Below are 19,461 nucleotides of genomic sequence, written 5' to 3'. Positions count from 1 at the left end.
CCCAGGGCACCATTTTCAAGAGCACATACAGTGTAATGCCACAGATCTTGTCTGCGCCTCTCATACTGTTTTTCTCTGTTTCTGACATATTTTCGCGCCGCTGCGGGTCAGAGCGCACAGCACACCCTGATGAATGTGCGGTAAGCAGGCTAGCCCGGAGCACTGACTCTCCAGCCGGGGGAGGGACCTGCCAGTCACTGACATGGCCAGGCCCTCGTTCTCCATGTGACAGTGACTGAACTTGTGTGACTTTCTCGCACATGGGGCGGGAGGAGGGAGCTGTGGGAAGGGCGCCATGGTGAGGGAGGCCCGGGTTTACTGCGCATGAGGAGACAGAGGCGGGCCCGGCGGTGTGAGCAGTGTGTGCGCTGTGGGGACACCGGGGGTGACACCCGGGAAAGCAGGGAGACACCATGGTCTTTGAGTCCGTGGTGGTGGATGTGTTGAACCGTTTCCTGGGGGACTATGTGGTGAATCTGGACAGCTCGCAGCTCAAGTTGGGGATATGGGGCGGTGAGTGACACACCCGTACACGTACATAACATCACTCTGCTGGGTGACATGTGCCTCTGCACTACAGCCTGCTCCTGTATCTGGTGCCAGCTGTGCCAGGCATGCCACTAGCTGCCTTCACATGGGTGGCTGTGTGCATGTCACGCCTGTACACACCATAATCTTATGTAATGTTTCCCTGGAACATATAGCAGTACTGTTTATTGTCTGTGTGGCCAGACATGTCACGCTTCAGGAGGCAGCGCGCAGAGGGGGAGATTTGGCGAAAAACGCCACCTTCTCCGCTTCACGTGCGCTAAATTTACAAATGTGCAAAAGCTGCCCCACAGTGTGGTCTGACCTGTCCCTAAAATTCTCCTGAAAACACAGCTTTCCTGCATGTAGCGCCACTTAAAGGGGGGCTCCTATCTGCACCAGCGGAATGGCGATTGTCATGACACAAATGTGAACAAAGCCATAGTTTTTTTTGCTGTGTTTTTCAGCACTGTTGTGCATTAGTGGCATTGGAATGCTTCTTTTCTGTTAAAACGCCAGCTCCAGATGGTAGCTGAAGGTCTATGGGAAATATGACACGCAGGACACTACATTTTTGGGGGTACTGACTAGTGTTGAGCGAACTTGTGTTTTAAGTTCTGCGTCCAAAGTTCGGGTTCGGGTTATCGAAGAATCCTGTTATGGATTCCGCTACCACGGACCATAACGGAATTTGGAATCCATAACGGGATTCTTCTATAACCCGAACCCGAACTTTGGACGCAGAACTTAAAACACAAGTTCGCTCAACACTAGTACTGACGTTTTTGTTAATTAGTTTGCAATTTGGATTTTTCTGCTGTAGCTCTTGGTGTGTTTTTTTTTTTTAGGCATTTTCACATCTTCTCAATAGGAGAAAACAGCATGAAGAAACCGCTAGTGGCCAAACACTAAAAAAATTGCGAAAAAAAAACAATACTGGTGCAAATTTGTGTGTAGGGACCCTTCCAGTGATACTAATACCACCCTTAACCCCGTTTTGTTCCTATGATGACCCTCCACCCTGCTGCTGCAGCAGCAGCAGTGACGATGTCGCATGGGGCTTGGTACCACAGCGGTAGATAGAAGGAGAACACAGGCCATTGGTTGGCTGCAGGGTCTGGTGCGGTATAATGGCATGTCACCGCTGCAGTCAGAAGAACACAACTGGCTGGGAGGATACCGAGTTCAAGGCAATAAGTGTTGTTGTTCTTCCCTCTGGGTCACAGCAGTGAAATCGTGCATAGTGCTGGGCAGTACACCATGTTAAAGATCTGGCCTATCCCAAGCAGTATTACCCTAAATGGTGCCCATTTGCTGGAGAATGCAGCACAGGCAGCATTGTGTGCCACCCCAATTCTAAAACGCTGGTGAATGTTTAGTAAATCAAAGCCATGCCACATTCCTTGATACAAGCAAAACAATTGTCAAGTGTCAGTGGGGATTTTGTTTCATGTGTAAAAGCAGCTGGTTCTTCATTTGTGCCATGCAGCTCTTAGCATATATGCCCAGGAGCATTTGTTGGCGCGTACGCCAAACAGACACTTCAAATGCGATATGAGTGTAGCTCATGTGCTGTTCTTTCTGTTGCCAAGAAGAAAAAGTGGTAGTGCTTCAGATGATCTACCAAGCAGTGCTGTAAGAGTTAATGGGGTTGGCCCATCTCACACATTGGTGGCATATGGTCAGGATATGCCACTATTGTCAGATAATGCGGGTCCCATCTCTGGAATAGATGAACCAGGTTGCAGCACACAACCTCAAAATGAACCAGGTTGCAGCACACAATCATGGCCATTCATAGAGGTGAACGGAGAGGTGGCCACGCTTGCGCAATGCGCTCTACATTAACTTTCATGGGAGTTCCAGAAATACCTGAGCGCACTCACTCCGCTCTTTTCGGAACTCACATAGAAGTGAATGGAGAGCACGTTGCGCATGTGTGGTGCCCTCTGCTTCGCTTTGTGGACTGTGTTCTAAATATAGATGCCAGTCCCAGAGGTGCGACCCACACCTGTCTGACATTGGTGGCATATCCTAGCGACGTGCTGTCAATGTGTCAAATGGGCCAACCCCTCTGAAGGGATTGCCCATGACTGGTCTGTCCTTAGGACAGGCCATCAGTATTACATTGGTCCAACTCTTTACACCCCTGCCAATCAGCTGTATGGCTCCAGTGAGTGTTGTGTCCCCGTCATTGTTTAGCAGGCATAGCTCCACACCTATTGCAGTTCACTTCAGCTTTGTGCGGCCCCTGCTATTTTCGGCGCCCCCACAGAAATGAATGGAGGGCGGCTGCGCATGTGCAGCCCCTGCTATTTTCGGCGGCCCCATAGAAATGAATGGAGGGCGGCTGCGCATGCGCAGTGCGCCCTCCGTTCATTTCCCCACTCTGTTCTCATTGTAGATGCGGGTCCCAGAGGTGGGACCCGCACCTATCAGACAATGGGGGCATATCCTAGCGATATGCCCCATTGTCTGTGATGGGAATACCCCTTTAACTGTTATTTCTAATATCATAGTTATTATGGTGAGGAAGCATTTCCCTAATACTGCAGTAGGGGTTGGAATGCAACCTGGGTAACAGCAGCAGGTATTTGTAATAAGTGAACAAATCAGTTGTCATCATTGCAATGTTGAATCCTTGAAACCAACCCTAACGCTGGGTTCACACCTGAGCGTTTTACAGCGCGTTCCTACGCGCTGTAAAATGCACAACAGGCAAGAACCAATGATTCCCTATGGGAAGGGTTCACACCTGGGCGTTTTACAGCGCGTACGCTCAAACAAGTACAGGAGCTTTTTTTGGCGCGTTTGGGCCATAGACTCTTTGGACAACACTGCTGTCAATCACCCAAACGCGCGTCAAACGCGCGTTTACTATTACAAAAAATGCGCATAAAAACGCGCGACAAAATCGCGCATAAAAACGCGCGTTTGCGAAACGCCTAGGTGTGAACCCAGCGTAAAGGTATTAGGAATTTACTAAGACCATGACCCCCTGATAAGCCGTGCCCACTTTTCTAAAACGCAATGAGAGCTGCATTGATAATAGGGCTGAGCGATATGGCCTAAAATCTATATCGTGATACAATTTGAAGCATGTGGGATATATCGCGATATAATATTTTCTTCTGTATGTATACAAATTACATGGCCATCATCATCCATGTCCCCAAGCCAGCCAAATGCCGCCCCTGGGCACCTTCAGAACCTAATTAACATATGGAATAAAAGCATTTTTAAGAGAAAATAGGCGATGGACAGCAATATGAAAGGTAAGATTATAATATGGGGAATGTAATGGATATCATGATGTTTGTGGTGTATAATGGTCATTTTAGGTGAAAGACTCCCGTTAAGTTCTGCTTTGACCTGATACAGTGTCAGTGTAGTACTGCCGTGTGTGATCCTGTCAGAGGAGCAGAGTTCAGAACAGGAACTCTCACTGCCACACGCTTAGTTTCTCGGACTAAACTCGCTCGTGTGTGTCTGCCCTTAGACTGTTTTTGGCACAGACAAAACTCCAGCTCCATGCCATTGCCATCATCCATGTCCCCCAGCCAGCTCCATCAGCCCCATTCCATTGCCATCATCCATGTCCCCCAGCCAGCGCCATCAGCCCCATGCCATTGCTTGCACCATCATCATGTCCCACAGCCAGCGCCATCAGCCCCATGCTATTGCCACCATCATCATGTCCCACAGCCAGCGCCATCAGCCCCATGCCATTGCAACCATCATAATGTCCCACAGCCAGCGCCATCAGCCCCATGCCATTGCCAGTTTGCCACCATCATCATGTCCCCTATCAGCCCCATACCATAGCCATCCACCCCTCACCCCCTGGTAGATTCGGGCCCCTGCTAATATACTTACCTTTCCTGCAGGGTGCTTGGCTGGCTGATGAAGTCCGCAGGAGACGGACCGTGTCTTTCTCCCAGCATGCACTGAAAGGGACCTGACATCACACACACGATGTGTGCACGCAAGGCCCTGCAGTGCAGTGATGATGGGAGGCCATGGAGCGGTGAGTGAAAGGCTTCACTCACGCTCCGTAGTCACGTGATTTAAACGAATCTTCGATGCAGGGAACAATTATATCTATTGAGGGACAATTTTTAGGCACATTGATGGGAAAGATTTTGAATCACAGGGGGTGTTTTCTCTGATTGGAGACATTTAACTTTCCCTTTCTTCTCTATCTGGCCCAGACCGCAATGACAATTTCTTTCAGCCTTGACTTGTCTCTATAGTGTTTTCTGCAGTGCTCAGCCTAATTCTGCCCCATTACTGTACCTGCTGTGTTGCAGCGTGTACCCAGATACTGTACTTCAGAAATAAATGATAGCTCCACACAGATAGTGATTCTGCAATAATAGTGCCCAAACAGTCAGATAGTGTCCCTAAATATACTAATGCCAAACAGACTGCCTAGTAAGTAATAGTACCCCAAATTCATCCCAGATGGTAGTAACGTCTTAATGTTGTTCCACATAGTAAAAGTGCCCTCTTTTGTGCTCCACACAGTAATATTGTCCCCATTATGGTACTTTCACACTAGCGGTTTTCTTTTCAGGCACTGAGTTCCGTCATAGGGGCTTAATACAGGAAAATAACTGATCAGTTTTACCCCTATGCATTCTGAATAGAGAGAAATCCGTTCAGGATGTCTTCAGTTTAGTCACTGAACAGAGTTTTGGACGGAGGAAATAGCGCAGCATGCTGCAGTAATATCTCCGTCCAAAATTCCGGATCAGTTGCTGAAATGTATTAGTGCCAGATCCGGCATTAAAAATACTGCATGCGCAGACCGGTAAACATGTGAAAAAAATCTATAACAGATCCGTTTCTCCGGATGACATCTGGAGAGACGGATCTGTTCTTGCAATGCATTTGTGAGACGGATCCGCATCCGGATCAGTTTACAAATGCTGTCCGTTTGCATGCGACGGAACTGCTTGCCGGATCACTCTGCCGCAAGTGTGAAAGTAGCCTTAGGCCCCACACTGTAATAGTGCTTCTTTTAGTGCTCCCAACTGCAATAATATTTAATACTTGGTGCCCCGTATAATAATACAGTGATCCCTCAGGATACAATATTTTATTTTCTGACCCACCGTAAGTTGAAACCAGACTTAACATACAATGCCTCAGACTCGGATCCAACCAATCAAGACCACTTCTCTGGTGACCTAGCTGTATTAGTTACTGGTTAGCAGCCAGTCCTGGATGTTATATGTAAGGACATGTTTTATCTGTCATAGTTATCTGCTTATTTTTCATAAATATTCCTTTTTTCTTATCTTGCATGACGTTTTGGGGCTTTGAAACTGATTACTCAACTTACAATGGTTTCAACATACAATGGTCGTCCTGGAACCAATTAGTATTGTAACTTGAGGGACCACTGTAATATCTCCAGAAAAGCTTCCAACATACACACTAAATGTGTCCAAAGTACCGTATTGTGTGGAAGACTATGTTGTTCCATACAACGGTATCCAGTACCCCTAAATACATATAGACATGGACATGCCTTGCATAGCAGTTCACATTCTATCCCTCAGTGGAGCATCTTCCTCTGGTTTCAGGAACTGCACACATCGGGTCATGTGACTGTACAGGACCTTCAGCCGCAACAAAACCTGCCGATGAGGGGGAGCAGCACCTGTGAACTGTTCTACTCCCATTTTTACTATAAAGTCCGATGGGAGGCAGGGAATGGGTTGTGAGCATACTGGCAAATAAGGCCCTGTATACGGGTGAATGGTGCGTGGGGCAGGGATCGATGGCTCCTTGCTACACCATAGTTTTAACCTGATTCTGTGTTTAAAAGTTCCTTTTACATATCATTTATTTTCATGCTTCAATAAAATAATGATTGAACCGTAAAAGCTCCTTTTACAGAACCTGCTTTAGCAGGCAATTATCCGGTACGAACAAAACGTTCCGGATAATTGCTTGATCCTCAGGGCGCTGGGAGCTGGATTCAAATCGATCATTTGCAGTTTAGGTGTCTCTGGGCCGCAGATCCCTGTTTAAACAGGCCGATCTGCAGCACAGAAATGGTGATTTTATTATTTTTTTAATTCAAGAAAATGTTTATTCAAGAGCAAATAGAGAAATAATTTTAGGTTCCGGCCAAAACACATGATCAGTTCCTTGTCTTCAGTTCGCCAGCTAGCAATGCAAATCATCTGTTTACTCTGATAGATACAGTGTGAATGCAGTGACAGGTAGTTTGCTCTTCACATCTGCGTTGGTGGAACTGTCAGGGGCCTCCGTCTCAGATTAGAGTTGTGCGGCATGATGTTCCACTTTGTCCGGTAAAACACGACCGGCGCCATTATAGCCTCTGAGGTCCATCGGGCGCCATTTGTGTTTGTCATTTGACGGTTCCAGTGATTCCATTATTTTTCTCAGAACGGAGCAGAACAAGAGAATTAGGCCTCATGCACAAGTGTTTCCGGATCCGGAAACTACATATACTGGCATGCATGCCGTCTTTTTTTTTTTTTTTTACTCCTGCAGAATTTTCCATGTCTTGTCCACATTTGTCAATTTATTCATACGTTTTGAGAAGGAATAAAAGGGGAGCAGCACAATAAGTTCTAAGAAAAAAATACTGCGGCTTTGTTACTGTATGGGGAATAAAAGTATTTACTAAAATAGGACATGTCAGGAGAGAGGACAGCTCCTGTTTGCTATGTAGGCATGCTAAGAGCAGAGGTCGTACTTTATTTTTACTGGAAGAATAAAAATATTCTTCTTAACATTTTTGAGGAGTATTTTTAGCCAAGAAGGAGTAAAAAAGCTGCAGTAGTTCAAATAAATATTACGTAGGCATACGTATAGTTAAAGGGAATCTGTTCCCTCTGGTAAGCCCTATTAAGTACAATGTTAGGCCTAATGCAAACGGCCATTGCCCGATGATGGCCATATTGTGTCCCGCAAACAGCGAGTCCGCAATATGTAGGCACCGGCCATGTGCTCCCCGCATCACGGATGCGGACCCATTCACTTGAATGGGTCCGCAATTCGGAGCTGCGGTGTGACACAGAGGCACGGAAGCACTACGGAGTGCTTCCATGGTGTTTCTTTCCGTGCCTCCACACTGCAAAAAAATAAAACGTTCTATTTTTTTTTGCGCTGCGGACGGATCACGGACCCATTCAAGTTGAATGGGACTTGATCCGTCCCACCCGCCGCATAGATGTTGCCCGTGCATGAGGCCTTACATGCATAGAACACCTGCCCCTGACTCCAGGTCAGTAATCTGTATGGCGATATTAACCCCCATTCCCCAATATGTGCCCACAAACCGGCTGTGGAATGCATAGTGAGGATTCTCCTGGAGTCCTTCCCATTATGTGCGCATGCACAGGAGTCCTCTGATTAGATTCCATGGCTAGTTTGCTGGTGCACTGCAGAGGAATGGGGTGAGTACTGACATACTAATGACTGGTGTGGAGTCAGCGGCAAGTGTTCTATACGTGTATTACTGTACTTATTAGGGCTTGGTGGAGGTGACAGATTCCCTTATGGTTGCTACTTATGCAGGGAACTGTGGCACTGTGACAAAACATTATTGATGGGATGGTGGAACTCAAAGTACTTAGAGGTTGTGCAGGCCATTTGTATTGATGACCTATCCTCTGAATAGGTCATCAATATCTGATCGGTGGGAGTCCGACACCCGGCACACATTTGTGTAGTTGCAGTAAAAACAACGATTTGACCGGACTGTCTGATTACTGGAAGAGATGGTTTGCACTGGATAGTGAGGCAACTAGGGGGTATAGCATGTAAGATAGTATAGCATCTGGATAGGTCATCAATATGAGATCAGTGAGGGTCCAAAACCCTGCACTCCTGCCGATCAGCTGGTTGAAGAGGAGGCGGCGCTCCATGCAAGTGCTGTTCGTTACACTATGCGTCGTCTCCTCTGGAACAGTAGCATAGTGTAATGTCAAGTACTCACTCCATTCAAGTGAGTGGAGCAAGTACTTGTCATTACACAGGATGCAACGCTCGCATCAAGCGTCGCTTCCTCTTCAACCAGCTGATCGGCAGGAGTGCCGGATTTTGAACCCGCAGTGATCTGATATTGATAACTTATCCAGATGCTATCCTATCGTTAATGCTATACCCCCTTTTGCCTCACTATCCAGTGCAAACCATCTCTTAGGGTATTCACACGGTGCAGTCAAATCGCTGTTTTTACCGTGACTGCCACAAATGTGTATCCATTGCTAATGTGTTAATTGTTGCATTAAAAAACACAATATACCTGCCCCTAGCACCTAAAAGATGGGCACAGACACCTGGCATCTTTTTAACAAGCTGGGGTTCACTCAAGTTAATAAAGACCCCGGGTGGCACTGGCTATGGTTAATAAGCTGCTGGGTAGAGTCTGGGGTTAATGAACAGCAGGCACTTAGGCCTCTTTTACACAGGCGTTGCGTGTGAGGGCCGGATACGATGCAGGTGCGTCGTGGGAAAATGCACAATTTTTCCACACGAGTGCAAAGCATTTTAACGCATTTTTCAGGCGCATGAGAAAAATCTTCATATTTGGTACCCAGACCCGAAACCGGACTTCTTCACAGAAGTTCAGGTTTGGGTTAGGTGTTGTGTAGATGTTATTATTTTCCCTTAGGCCTATTGCACACGACCGTATGGCTTTTTCAGTGTTTTGCGGTCCATTTTTCATGGATCCGTTGTTCCGTTTTTTGTTTCCGTTTCTGTTCCATTTCTGTTCCGTTTTTCCGTATGGCATATACAGTATACAGTAATTACGTAGATAAAATTGGGCTGGGCATAACATTTTCAATAGATGGTTCAGGAAAAAACGGAACGGAAACGGAAGACATACGGATGCATTTCCGTATGTGTTCCGTTTTTTTTGCGGATCCATTGACTTGAATGGAGCCACGGACTGTGATTTGCGGGCAATAATAGGACATGTTCTATGTTAACCACTTCAGCCCCGCTAGGTGAAACCCCCTTCATGACCAGAGCACTTTTTACACTTCGGCACTACACTACTTTCACCGTTTATCGCTCGGTCATGCAACTTACCACCCAAATGAATTTTACCTCCTTTTCTTCTCACTAATGGAGCTTTCATTTGGTGGTATTTCATTGCTGCTGGCATTTTTACTTTTTTTGTTATTAATCAAAATGTAACGATTTATTTGCAAAAAAATGACATTTTTCACTTTCAGCTGTAAAATTTTGCAAAAAAAACGACATCCATATATAAATTTTTCACCAAATTTATTGTTCTACATGTCTTTGATAAAAAAAAAATGTTTGGGCAAAAAAAAAAATGGTTTGGGTGAAAGTTATAGCATTTACAAACTATGGTACAAAAATGTGAATTTCCGCTTTTTGAAACAGCTCTGACTTTCTGAGCACCTGTCATGTTTCCTGAGGTTCTACAATGCCCAAACAGTAGAAAAACCCCACAAATGACCCCATTTCGGAAAGTAGACACCCTAAGGTATTCGCTGATGGGCATAGTGAGTTCATAGAACTTTTTATTTTTTGTCACAAGTTAGCGGAAAATGATGATGATTTTTATTTTTTTTTTTCTTACAAAGTCTCATATTCCACTAACTTGCGACAAAAAATAAAAAATTCTAGGAACTCACCATGCCCCTCACAGAATACCTTGGGGTGTCTTCTTTCCAAAATGGGGTCACTTGTGGGGTAGTTATACTGCCCTGGCAATTTAGGGGCCCAAATGTGTGAGAAGAACTTTGCAATCAAAATGTGTAAAAAATGACCGGTGAAATCCAAAAGGTGCACTTTGGAATATGCGCCCCTTTGCCCACCTTGGCAGCAAAAAAGTGTGACACATCTGGTATCGCCGTACTCAGGAGAAGTTGGGGAATGTGATTTGGGGTGTCATTTTACATATACCCATGCTGGGTGAGAGAAATATCTTGGCAAAAGACAACTTTTCCCATTTTTTTATACAAAGTTGGCATTTGACCAAGATATTTTTCTCACCCAGCATGGGTATATGTAAAATGACACCCCAAAACACATTGCCCAACTTCTCCTGAGTACGGCGATACCAGATGTGTCACACTTTTTTGCTGCCAAGGTGGGCAAAGGGGCACATATTCCAAAGTGCACCTTTCGGATTTTGCAGGGCATTTTTTACACATTTTGATTGCAAAGTTCTTCTCACACATTTGGGCCCCTAAATTGCCAGGGCAGTATAACTACCCCACAAGTGACCCCATTTTGGAAAGAAGACACCCCAAGGTATTCCGTGAGGGGCATGGCGAGTTCCTAGAATTTTTTATTTTTTGTCGCAAGTTAGTGGAATATGAGACTTTGTAAGGAAAAAAGAAAAAAAAAGAAAAATCATCATTTTCCGCTAAATTGTGAAAAAAAATAAAAAATTCTAGGAACTCGCCGTGCCCCCCACGGAATACCTTGGGGTGTCTTCTTTCCAAAATGGGGTCACTTGTGGCGTAGTTATACTGCCCTGGCAATTTAGGGGCCCAAATGTGTAAGAAGTACCTTGCAATCAAAATGTGTAAAAAATGGCCTGCGAAATCCGAAAGGTGCCCCTTTGCCCACCTTGGCTGCAAAAAAGTGTCACACATGTGGTATCGCCGTACTCAGGAGAAGTTGGGCAATGTGTTTTGGGGGGTCATTTTACATATACCCATGCTGGGTGAGAGAAATATCTTGGCAAAAGACAACTTTTCCCATTTTTTTATACAAAGTTGGCATTTGACCAAGATATTTCTCTCACCCAGCATGGGTATATGTAAAATGACACCCCAAAACACATTCCCCAACTTCTCCTGAGTACGGCGATACCACATGTGTGACACTTTTTTGCAGCCTAGATGCGCAAAGGGGCCCAAATTCCTTTTAGGAGGGCATTTTTAGACATTTGGATCCCAGACTTCTTCTCACACTTTCGGGCCCCTAAAAAGCCAGGGCAGTATAAATACCCCACATGTGACCCCACTTTGGAAAGAAGACACCCCAAGGTATTCAATGAGGGGCCTGGCGAGTTCCTAGAAATTTTTTTTTTTTGCATAAGTTAGCGGATATTGATTTTTTTTTTTTTTGTTTTTTTTCTCACAAAGTCTCACTTTCCGCTAACTTAGGACAAAAATGTCAATCTTTCATGGACTCAATATGCCCCTCACGGAATACCTTGGGGTGTCTTCTTTCCGAAATGGGGTCACATGTGGGGTATTTATACTGCCCTGGCTTTTTAGGGGCCCTAAAGCGTGAGAAGAAGTCTGGAATATAAATGTCTAAAAATGTTTACGCATTTGGATTCCGTGAGGGGTATGGTGCGTCCATGTGAGATTTTATTTTTTGACACAAGTTAGTGGAATATGAGACTTTGTAAGAAAAAACAAAAACAAACAAAAAATTTCCGCTAACTTGTGCCAAAAAAAATGTCTGAATGGAGCCTTACCGGGGGGGGGGGGTGATCAATGACAGGGGGGTGATCAATGACAGGGGGGTGATCAATGACAGGGGGGTGATCACCCATATAGACTCCCTGATCACCCCCCTGTCATTGATCACCCCCCCTGTAAGGGGTACATGGATACATGGATCGGATCCACAGAACGCATGCGGACGTCTGAATGGAGCCTTACAGGGGGGTTATCAATGACAGGGGGTGATCAGGGTGATCAGGGTGATCACCCCCCTGTCACTGATCACCCCCCCTGTAAGGCTCCATTCAGACATCCGCATGATTTTTTACGGATCCATGGATACATGGATCGGATCCACAAAACGCATGCGGACGTCTGAATGGAGCCTTACAGGGGGGTTATCAATGACAGGGGGTGATCAGGGTAATCAGGGTGATCACCCCCCTGTCACTGATCACCCCCCCTGTAAGGCTCCATTCAGACATCCGCATGATTTTTTACGGATCCATGGATACATGGATCGGATCCACAGAACGCATGCGGACGTCTGAATGGAGCCTTACAGGGGGGTTATCAATGACAGGGGGTGATCAGGGTGATCACCCCCCTGTCACTGATCACCCCCCCTGTAAGGCTCCAGTCAGACGTCCGCATGAATTTTACGGATCCATGGATACATGGATCGGATCCACAGAACGCATGCGGACGTCTGAATGGAGCCTTACAGGGGGGGTTATCAATGACAGGGGGTGATCAGGGTAATCAGGGTGATCACCCCCCTGTCACTGATCACCCCCCCTGTAAGGCTCCATTCAGACGTCCGCATGATTTTTACGGATCCATGGATACATGGATCGGATCCACAGAACGCATGCGGACGTCTGAATGGAGCCTTACAGGGGGGTTATCAATGACAGGGGGTGATCAGGGTAATCAGGGTGATCACCCCCCTGTCACTGATCACCCCCCCTGTAAGGCTCCATTCAGACATCCGCATGATTTTTTACGGATCCATGGATACATGGATCGGATCCACAGAACGCATGCGGACGTCTGAATGGAGCCTTACAGGGGGGTTATCAATGACAGGGGGTGATCAGGGTGATCACCCCCCTGTCACTGATCACCCCCTCTGTAAGGCTCCATTCAGACGTCCGCATGATTTTTACGGATCCATGGATACATGGATCGGATCCGTAAAAATCATGCGGACGTCTAAATGGAGCCTTACAGGGGGGTGATCAATGACAGGGGGTGATCAGGGAGTGTATATGGGTGATCACCCGCCTGTCATTGATCACCCCCCTGTAAGGCTCCATTCAGACGTCCGTATGCTTTTTGCGGATCCGATCCATGTATCCGTGGATCCGTAAAAATCATACGGACGTCTGAACGGAGCCTGACAGGGGGGTGATCAATGACAGGGGGGTGATCAGGGAGTTTATATGGGGTGATCATGGGTGATCAGGGGTTTATAAGGGGTTAATAAGTGACGGGGGGGGGGGGGGGGGTGTAATGTAGTGTAGTGTGGTGTTTGGTGGGACTGTACTGACCTACCTGAGTCCTCTGGTGGTCGATCCTAACAAAAGGGACCACCAGAGGACCAGGTAGGAGGTATATTAGACGCTGTTATGAAAACAGCGTCTAATATACCTGTTAGGGGTTAAAAAAATCGGATCTCCAGCCTGCCAGCGAGCGATCGCTGCTGGCAGGCTGGAGATCCACTCGCTTACCTTCCGTTCCTGTGAGCGCGCGCGCCTTCACAGGAAATCTCGCGTCTCGCGAGAAGACGCGTATATGCGTCCAGGAGGAGTAAAGCAACCACCTCCCGGACGCATATACGCGTACAGCGGTCGGGAGGTGGTTAAACGGAACGGAAAAACGGAAATACGGAAACGGAATGCATACGGAGTACATTCAGTTTTTTTTGCCGGAACCATTGAAATGAATGGTTCCGTATACGGAACGCAAAAAACGGCCAGTAAACGGAAAAAAAAAACGGCCGTGTGCAATAGGCCTTATAACATGGTTATAAGGGAAAATAATAGCATTCTTAATAGAGAATGCATAGTATAATAGTGCTGGAGGGGTTAAAAGAAATAATCAAAAAAATGTAACTCACCTCATCTACTTGTTTGCGCAGCTCGGCTTGTCTTCTTTCTTCTTTGATGACCTGGGAGAAAAAGGACCTTTGGTGACGTCACTGCGCTCATCACATGGTCCGTCACATGTGATGAGCGCAGTGACGTCACCAAAGAAGAAGAAAGACGACAAGACGGGCTGTGCACTCCATTACTCACTAGGGCAGAGGCAGCAGAGCGTTTAATGCCGATCTAGCTGGCGGAAGTAAGCTGTACGGGCCAGCGCATTTAGCGCTCTGCTGCCTCTGTCCTAGTGAGTAATGGAGTGCGCAGGTGTGAGGATTATGTTGAACGGCGCAGGCGCTGTATTTGTCAATGACGGGAGGATGGAATCTGAAGATCCTAGGGCGGGCCAGAGGGATGAAAGGTGAGGGGTTTGATTTGAACAGCACCGTGGGGCATGGGCACTGGGCGCATAAATGCCGCCCCTGGGCACCTTCAGAACCCAATTAACATATGGAATAAAAGCGTTTTTAAGAGAAAATAGGCGACGGACAGCAATATGAAAGGTAAGATTATAATATGGGGAATGTAATGGATATCATGATGTTTGTGGTGTATAATGGTCATTTTAGGTGAAAGACTCCCGTTAAGTTCTGCTTTGACCTGATACAGTGTCAGTGTAGTACTGCCGTGTGTGATCCTGTCAGAGGAGCAGAGTTCAGAACAGGAACTCTCACTGCCACACGCTTAGTTTCTCGGACTAAACTCGCTCGTGTGTGTCTGCCCTTAGACCGTTTTTGGCACAGACACATTAGTAAATCTGGGCCATTGTATTGAAATTCATAGGCCCCCATACACATTAGATTGTCGGCTGGTATTGTGTATGGAGGACTTAAAGGGGTTGTCCAGGTTCAGAGCTGAACCTGGACAGCCCTCCATTTTCACCCAGGCAGCCCCCTGACATGGGCATCGGAGCAGTTCATGCTCCGATGCTCTCCTTTGCCCTGCGCTAAATCGCTTAGGGCAAAGGCATTTTTCAGAGTTCCGGTGACGTACCGGGGCTCTCTATGGGGCTGACAGGAACCCCGGTGATGTCACCGGCACTGATGGGCGGGATTTGGCTCTGCCCTAGCCAGTAAAACGGCTAGGGCACAGCTAAAGCCCGCCCCTCAGAGCCGGTGACGTCACCGAACACACCGCTGGGCGGAAGTTACTGCCCGGCAGTGTAATTATTAAAAACAAAAGAGCCCGTGCCCTGCGCGATCTAGCGCAGGGCACTGGAGCGCATCGGAGCATTAGATGCTCCGATGCTAGGCTCAGGGGGGCTGCCGGGGTGAAAATAAGGGTATGTCCGGGTTCAGCTCTGAACCCGGACAACCCCTTTAAATAAATTGCATAATCAGAAAATGACCTAATGTTTAAATCATGTTATGTTAAAATATTTTTTTGAATTTTTGTTAAATAAAAGAAAAATAAGGCAGTTTTCGCCCTGGCCACTAGGCCTCAAATGTATAAGACTTTCTTGTCTCTTGAGAGCAGCCTAATGGGCCATAGACACAGTGGACAGGAGTACAAATTGTCCTACAAAAAAAGAGACTTCATGTAGATAGGTCAACGAAAAAATAAAAAAGTTATGACTCTTTGAAGGCAGGGAAGAAAAAAATAATATAAAAATTTTGCTTCGTCTGGCTACTTTCACTCTCGCGTTTTGGGCGGATCCGTAATACAACCGCATGCATCTGTCATGAACGGATCAGTTTGTATTATCTGTAACATAGCCAAGACGGGTCCGTCATGAACTCTATTGAAAGTCAATGGGGGACGGGTCAGTTTGTGCCAGATTGTGTCAGAGAAAACGGATCCGTCCCCATTGACTTACATTGTGCCAGGACGGATCTGTTTGGCTCAGTTTTAGTCAAGCGGACACCAAAATGCTGCAGGCAGCATTATAGTGTCCGGCTCCAAAGCGGAATGGAGACTGAATTGATTCAAACTGATGCATTCTGAGCGGATCCTTTTCCATTCAGAATGCATTAGGGCAAAACTGATCCGTTTTGGACCGCTTGTGAGAGCCCTGAACGGATCTCAGAAGCGGAAAGCCAAAACACCAGTGTGAAAGTAGCCTAATATTTTGCTACAGACAGAATACAGGATTTATTTCATACACTGCGGTTGCAAGAAGAAATATGTTGGCAGGACTATCCAATCAGCTAAAGTAATGTTTTTCTAAAACGTGGTTTGTCACAGCACATTGTGGTGAATCATAGAGTGGGCTTATAAATGCTGATCCAAACCTAATCGATTTGAAGCTTTGAGGGGGGAAAAAAAGTAGCCTTCTGGATTTATAAACTTTAGTCCCAAATCGCTTGACAGAAATGACTGAGATTCTCCTGTAAACAGGAATAATTCAGTAATTTTTGAATATTTGTTGGCTTCCCTATAATCAAATGAAAGCAAATCCCCAAATGAAAGCAAAGTCCCAATAACAGTTAAAGGGGTTGTCTGGGTTCAGAGCTGAACCCGGACATACCCATATTTTCACCCAAGCAACCCCCCTGATATTGGCATCCGATGCGCTCCCTTGCCCTGCGCTGGATCGTGCAGGGCAAGGGCTCTTTTGTTTGCAATAACACACTGCCGGGCGGAAGCTTCCACCCGGCAGTGTGTTCGGTGACGTCACCAGCTCAGATGGGCGTGCTTTAGTGCTGCCCTAGACGTTTTACTAGCTAGGGCAGCGCTAAAGCCCACCCATCAGTGCTGGTGACGTCACCGGGCTTCCTGGCAGCCCCATGGAAAGCCCGGTTTGTCACATGAACTGCTCCGATGCCCAAGTTAGGGGGGCTGCCTGGGTGAAAATGGAGGTATGTCCAGGTTCAGCTCTGAACCCGGACAACCCCTTAAGCTCGTCCTCATTTCCGGATCAATTTCAAGTCTGTGAAAAAAGCGTCCTTGTTTCATCTGGGAAGATGTCTGTGAAGGATCCATCCATGTTTGGTTCATGTCCGTTTTAGTCTACAGTGAAAAATGGACACACCACGGATGCCATTCGTGTTATGGCCCGTGATTTTCACTGACCCATAGACTTCAATAGGTGTGTTTGGTTCACACCACGGTCAGTAAAAGAATACTGATGTGTTTACAGACACATTCAAATCAATGGGTACGTGCGCTCTCCGTGGAAAATGCGGACAGCACAGGTGGAAAATGGAAATGTGGACGAGCCCTAAGTCTGTATTCACATGACCATGTGTGGTCTATGAAATGCAGTCCATGAGATGGCCACATTTCTAGGACCGACCACATCTCATGTGAAATGAACTCGATGATGATTTGTGACGAATGACACTGAGTTCTAGCCCATCTGTGGGCCTACTGTCCTGTATGCACAGTTTTACTTCATGGGACAATAGACCTGATGCTGGACTGGAACACACAGTATCCTAGATTATTGTGATGCACTAAGGGGGGAATTATGAGGTGAAAATTTGAAGTCAGTTTTGCTTGAGTCTGTGTTGGAGTACTTTGTGCCACATTTATCAAATGTCACATGTTTGATAAATTTGGCCTGTCCTTAAACCTAACACTTTTGTCTGGAGAAGCTCCTCCACTTTTCCTACTCCACCCTCCTCCTGGAATCAGATTGCTACTTTTTTGTGACTTTTCCACCCATATTACAAAACTGGAGCGATTGGTGTAAAAATGCAAAAAGTTGCGAAATTTTGCGCAGGTGAGTGTAAAAAGTCGCAAAAGCCCTATTCCCATTTTTTGACACCAGATAAATCAGGGCCTAAGTTCGGCTCACGTGAGCAGCCGTTGGTCCCTTTAATGCGGCCATGTGAATGCCGTCTTATGTAGATACTTTGCTGTCATGTGGAAATAAATCCTTCAGTCCATTGCAAGGTGGACAGTTACCAGTTACATCAAAAATATTTTTGATGTAGTTTACTTTTAGGAAAGGACTAGTTCAGTCTTGAAGGCAGTCATAATACGTACACCCTACATTAAGTTATATCCACTTAGTGATGCAGGTGGAATTCCTCACAGCGGCGCCTCTTGAATCCTGTTTTTTAGTTTGCTATTTTTAAGAAGTTATCAGTTGACACCATGATTCATGTAAGGCTACTTTCACACTGGTGTTTTGACTTTCCGTTTGTGAGATCCGTTCAGGGGTCTCACAAGCGGTCCAAAACGGATCAGTTTTGCCCTAATGCATTCTAAATGGAAAAGGATCCGCTCAGAACGCATCAGTTTGCCTCCGATCAGTCTCCATTCCGCTTGCAGCGTTTTGGTGGCCGTCTGACGAAACTGAGCCAAACGGATCCGTCCTGACACACGATGTAAGTCAATGGGGACGGATTTCGGTGACACAATATGGCAAAATAGAAAACAGATCCGTCCTCCATTGACTTCCAGTGGTGTTCAAGACGGATCGGTCTTGGCTATGTTAAAGATAATACAAAGGGATCCGTTCTGAACGGATGCAGACGGTCGTATTATCTGAAGCATTTAAGGTATTTGTACGGTGTGTACGAGAGTAGCTAGAAATTCAGTATCTTTCCTAGTTTTCACTTAGACCTCTTGTCTGTGAAGAAATTGATTGGAGCCAGGCAGGGCTCAGGATTTCTCTTAAATGGATTGGTTTGTAGTGTCCATTGATTGGAGTGGATAGAAGTATAGACCTCATAGCTTGGAAGTCTAGCATAGAATACTACTGGCTTGTCCTGTGCCGCCCAGAAGATGCACAAGCGTGTCATTGTCACTTCACAGTAGATAGGTTTTTATACTTCACATCATACTTTGTGTTTAGAGGTGACACTGAAGCTCTTCACTTAGGCTTCGTTCACATCACCGTTCAGCAGGAGAACGGAAAGGACGGATTCAGTGCATAACTGAGCCGAACGGAGCCTAAGACCCCATAGACTATAATGGGGTCCGTTAGGTTTCCGCTTAGAAGATTAATTTGGAGCGGAGACAAAAGTAGTGCATGCAGGACTTTTGTTTTCTGCTTCAAAAATCTTTCTCTGAGCGCAAACCTAACGGACCCCATTATAGTCTATGGGCTCAGTTCGGCTCAGTTATGTGCCGAACCCGTCCTTTCTGTTCTCCTGCTCCTTAACTGAACAGAAGAACGGAGAGGCTGAACGGTGATGTGAACAAAGCCTTAACTCTTTCTGTGTTTTTGGCTGCAGTGAACGTACTACATAAAATTCTAGAAAATAGTCTGCAGCTGCCAAATAGGACATTAAATAAATAGGTGCGGCTTTTTTCCACAGTGCAGCCTGAACAATGCAGAAATGATTAATGATGTAAGTGGTTGTAATGTAGATACTGATGTCTGTGGAAATAAAATGAGAAAGGGATGATTCATGCAGTGCTAATAAATACGGGATGCCTGGAGGTTTCTTGTATATTCATTTCTA

The 19,461-nt window shown here is 46.1% G+C and overlaps 1 protein-coding gene across 1 annotated transcript in view; it reads left to right on the top strand.

Annotated features, from left to right (window-relative positions):
• Window positions 1-308: 308 nt before the first annotated feature.
• The window catches only part of VPS13A (vacuolar protein sorting 13 homolog A), a 226,128-nt gene continuing 206,975 nt past the window's right edge, over window positions 309-19,461 (top strand). Inside the window, exon 1 of the mRNA XM_044273845.1 lies at window positions 309-513. Within this exon, the coding sequence (XP_044129780.1) occupies window positions 414-513 (100 nt within the window). The 5' untranslated portion in view covers window positions 309-413. The remainder of the gene's footprint in view (window positions 514-19,461) is intronic.

Source organism: Bufo gargarizans, chromosome 1 (genome assembly GCF_014858855.1).
Source record: "Bufo gargarizans isolate SCDJY-AF-19 chromosome 1, ASM1485885v1, whole genome shotgun sequence".
Lineage (NCBI taxonomy): Eukaryota > Metazoa > Chordata > Amphibia > Anura > Bufonidae > Bufo > Bufo gargarizans.
Note: the sequence above shows the minus strand (reverse complement) of the source record. Positions and strands in the feature narration are given on the sequence as shown.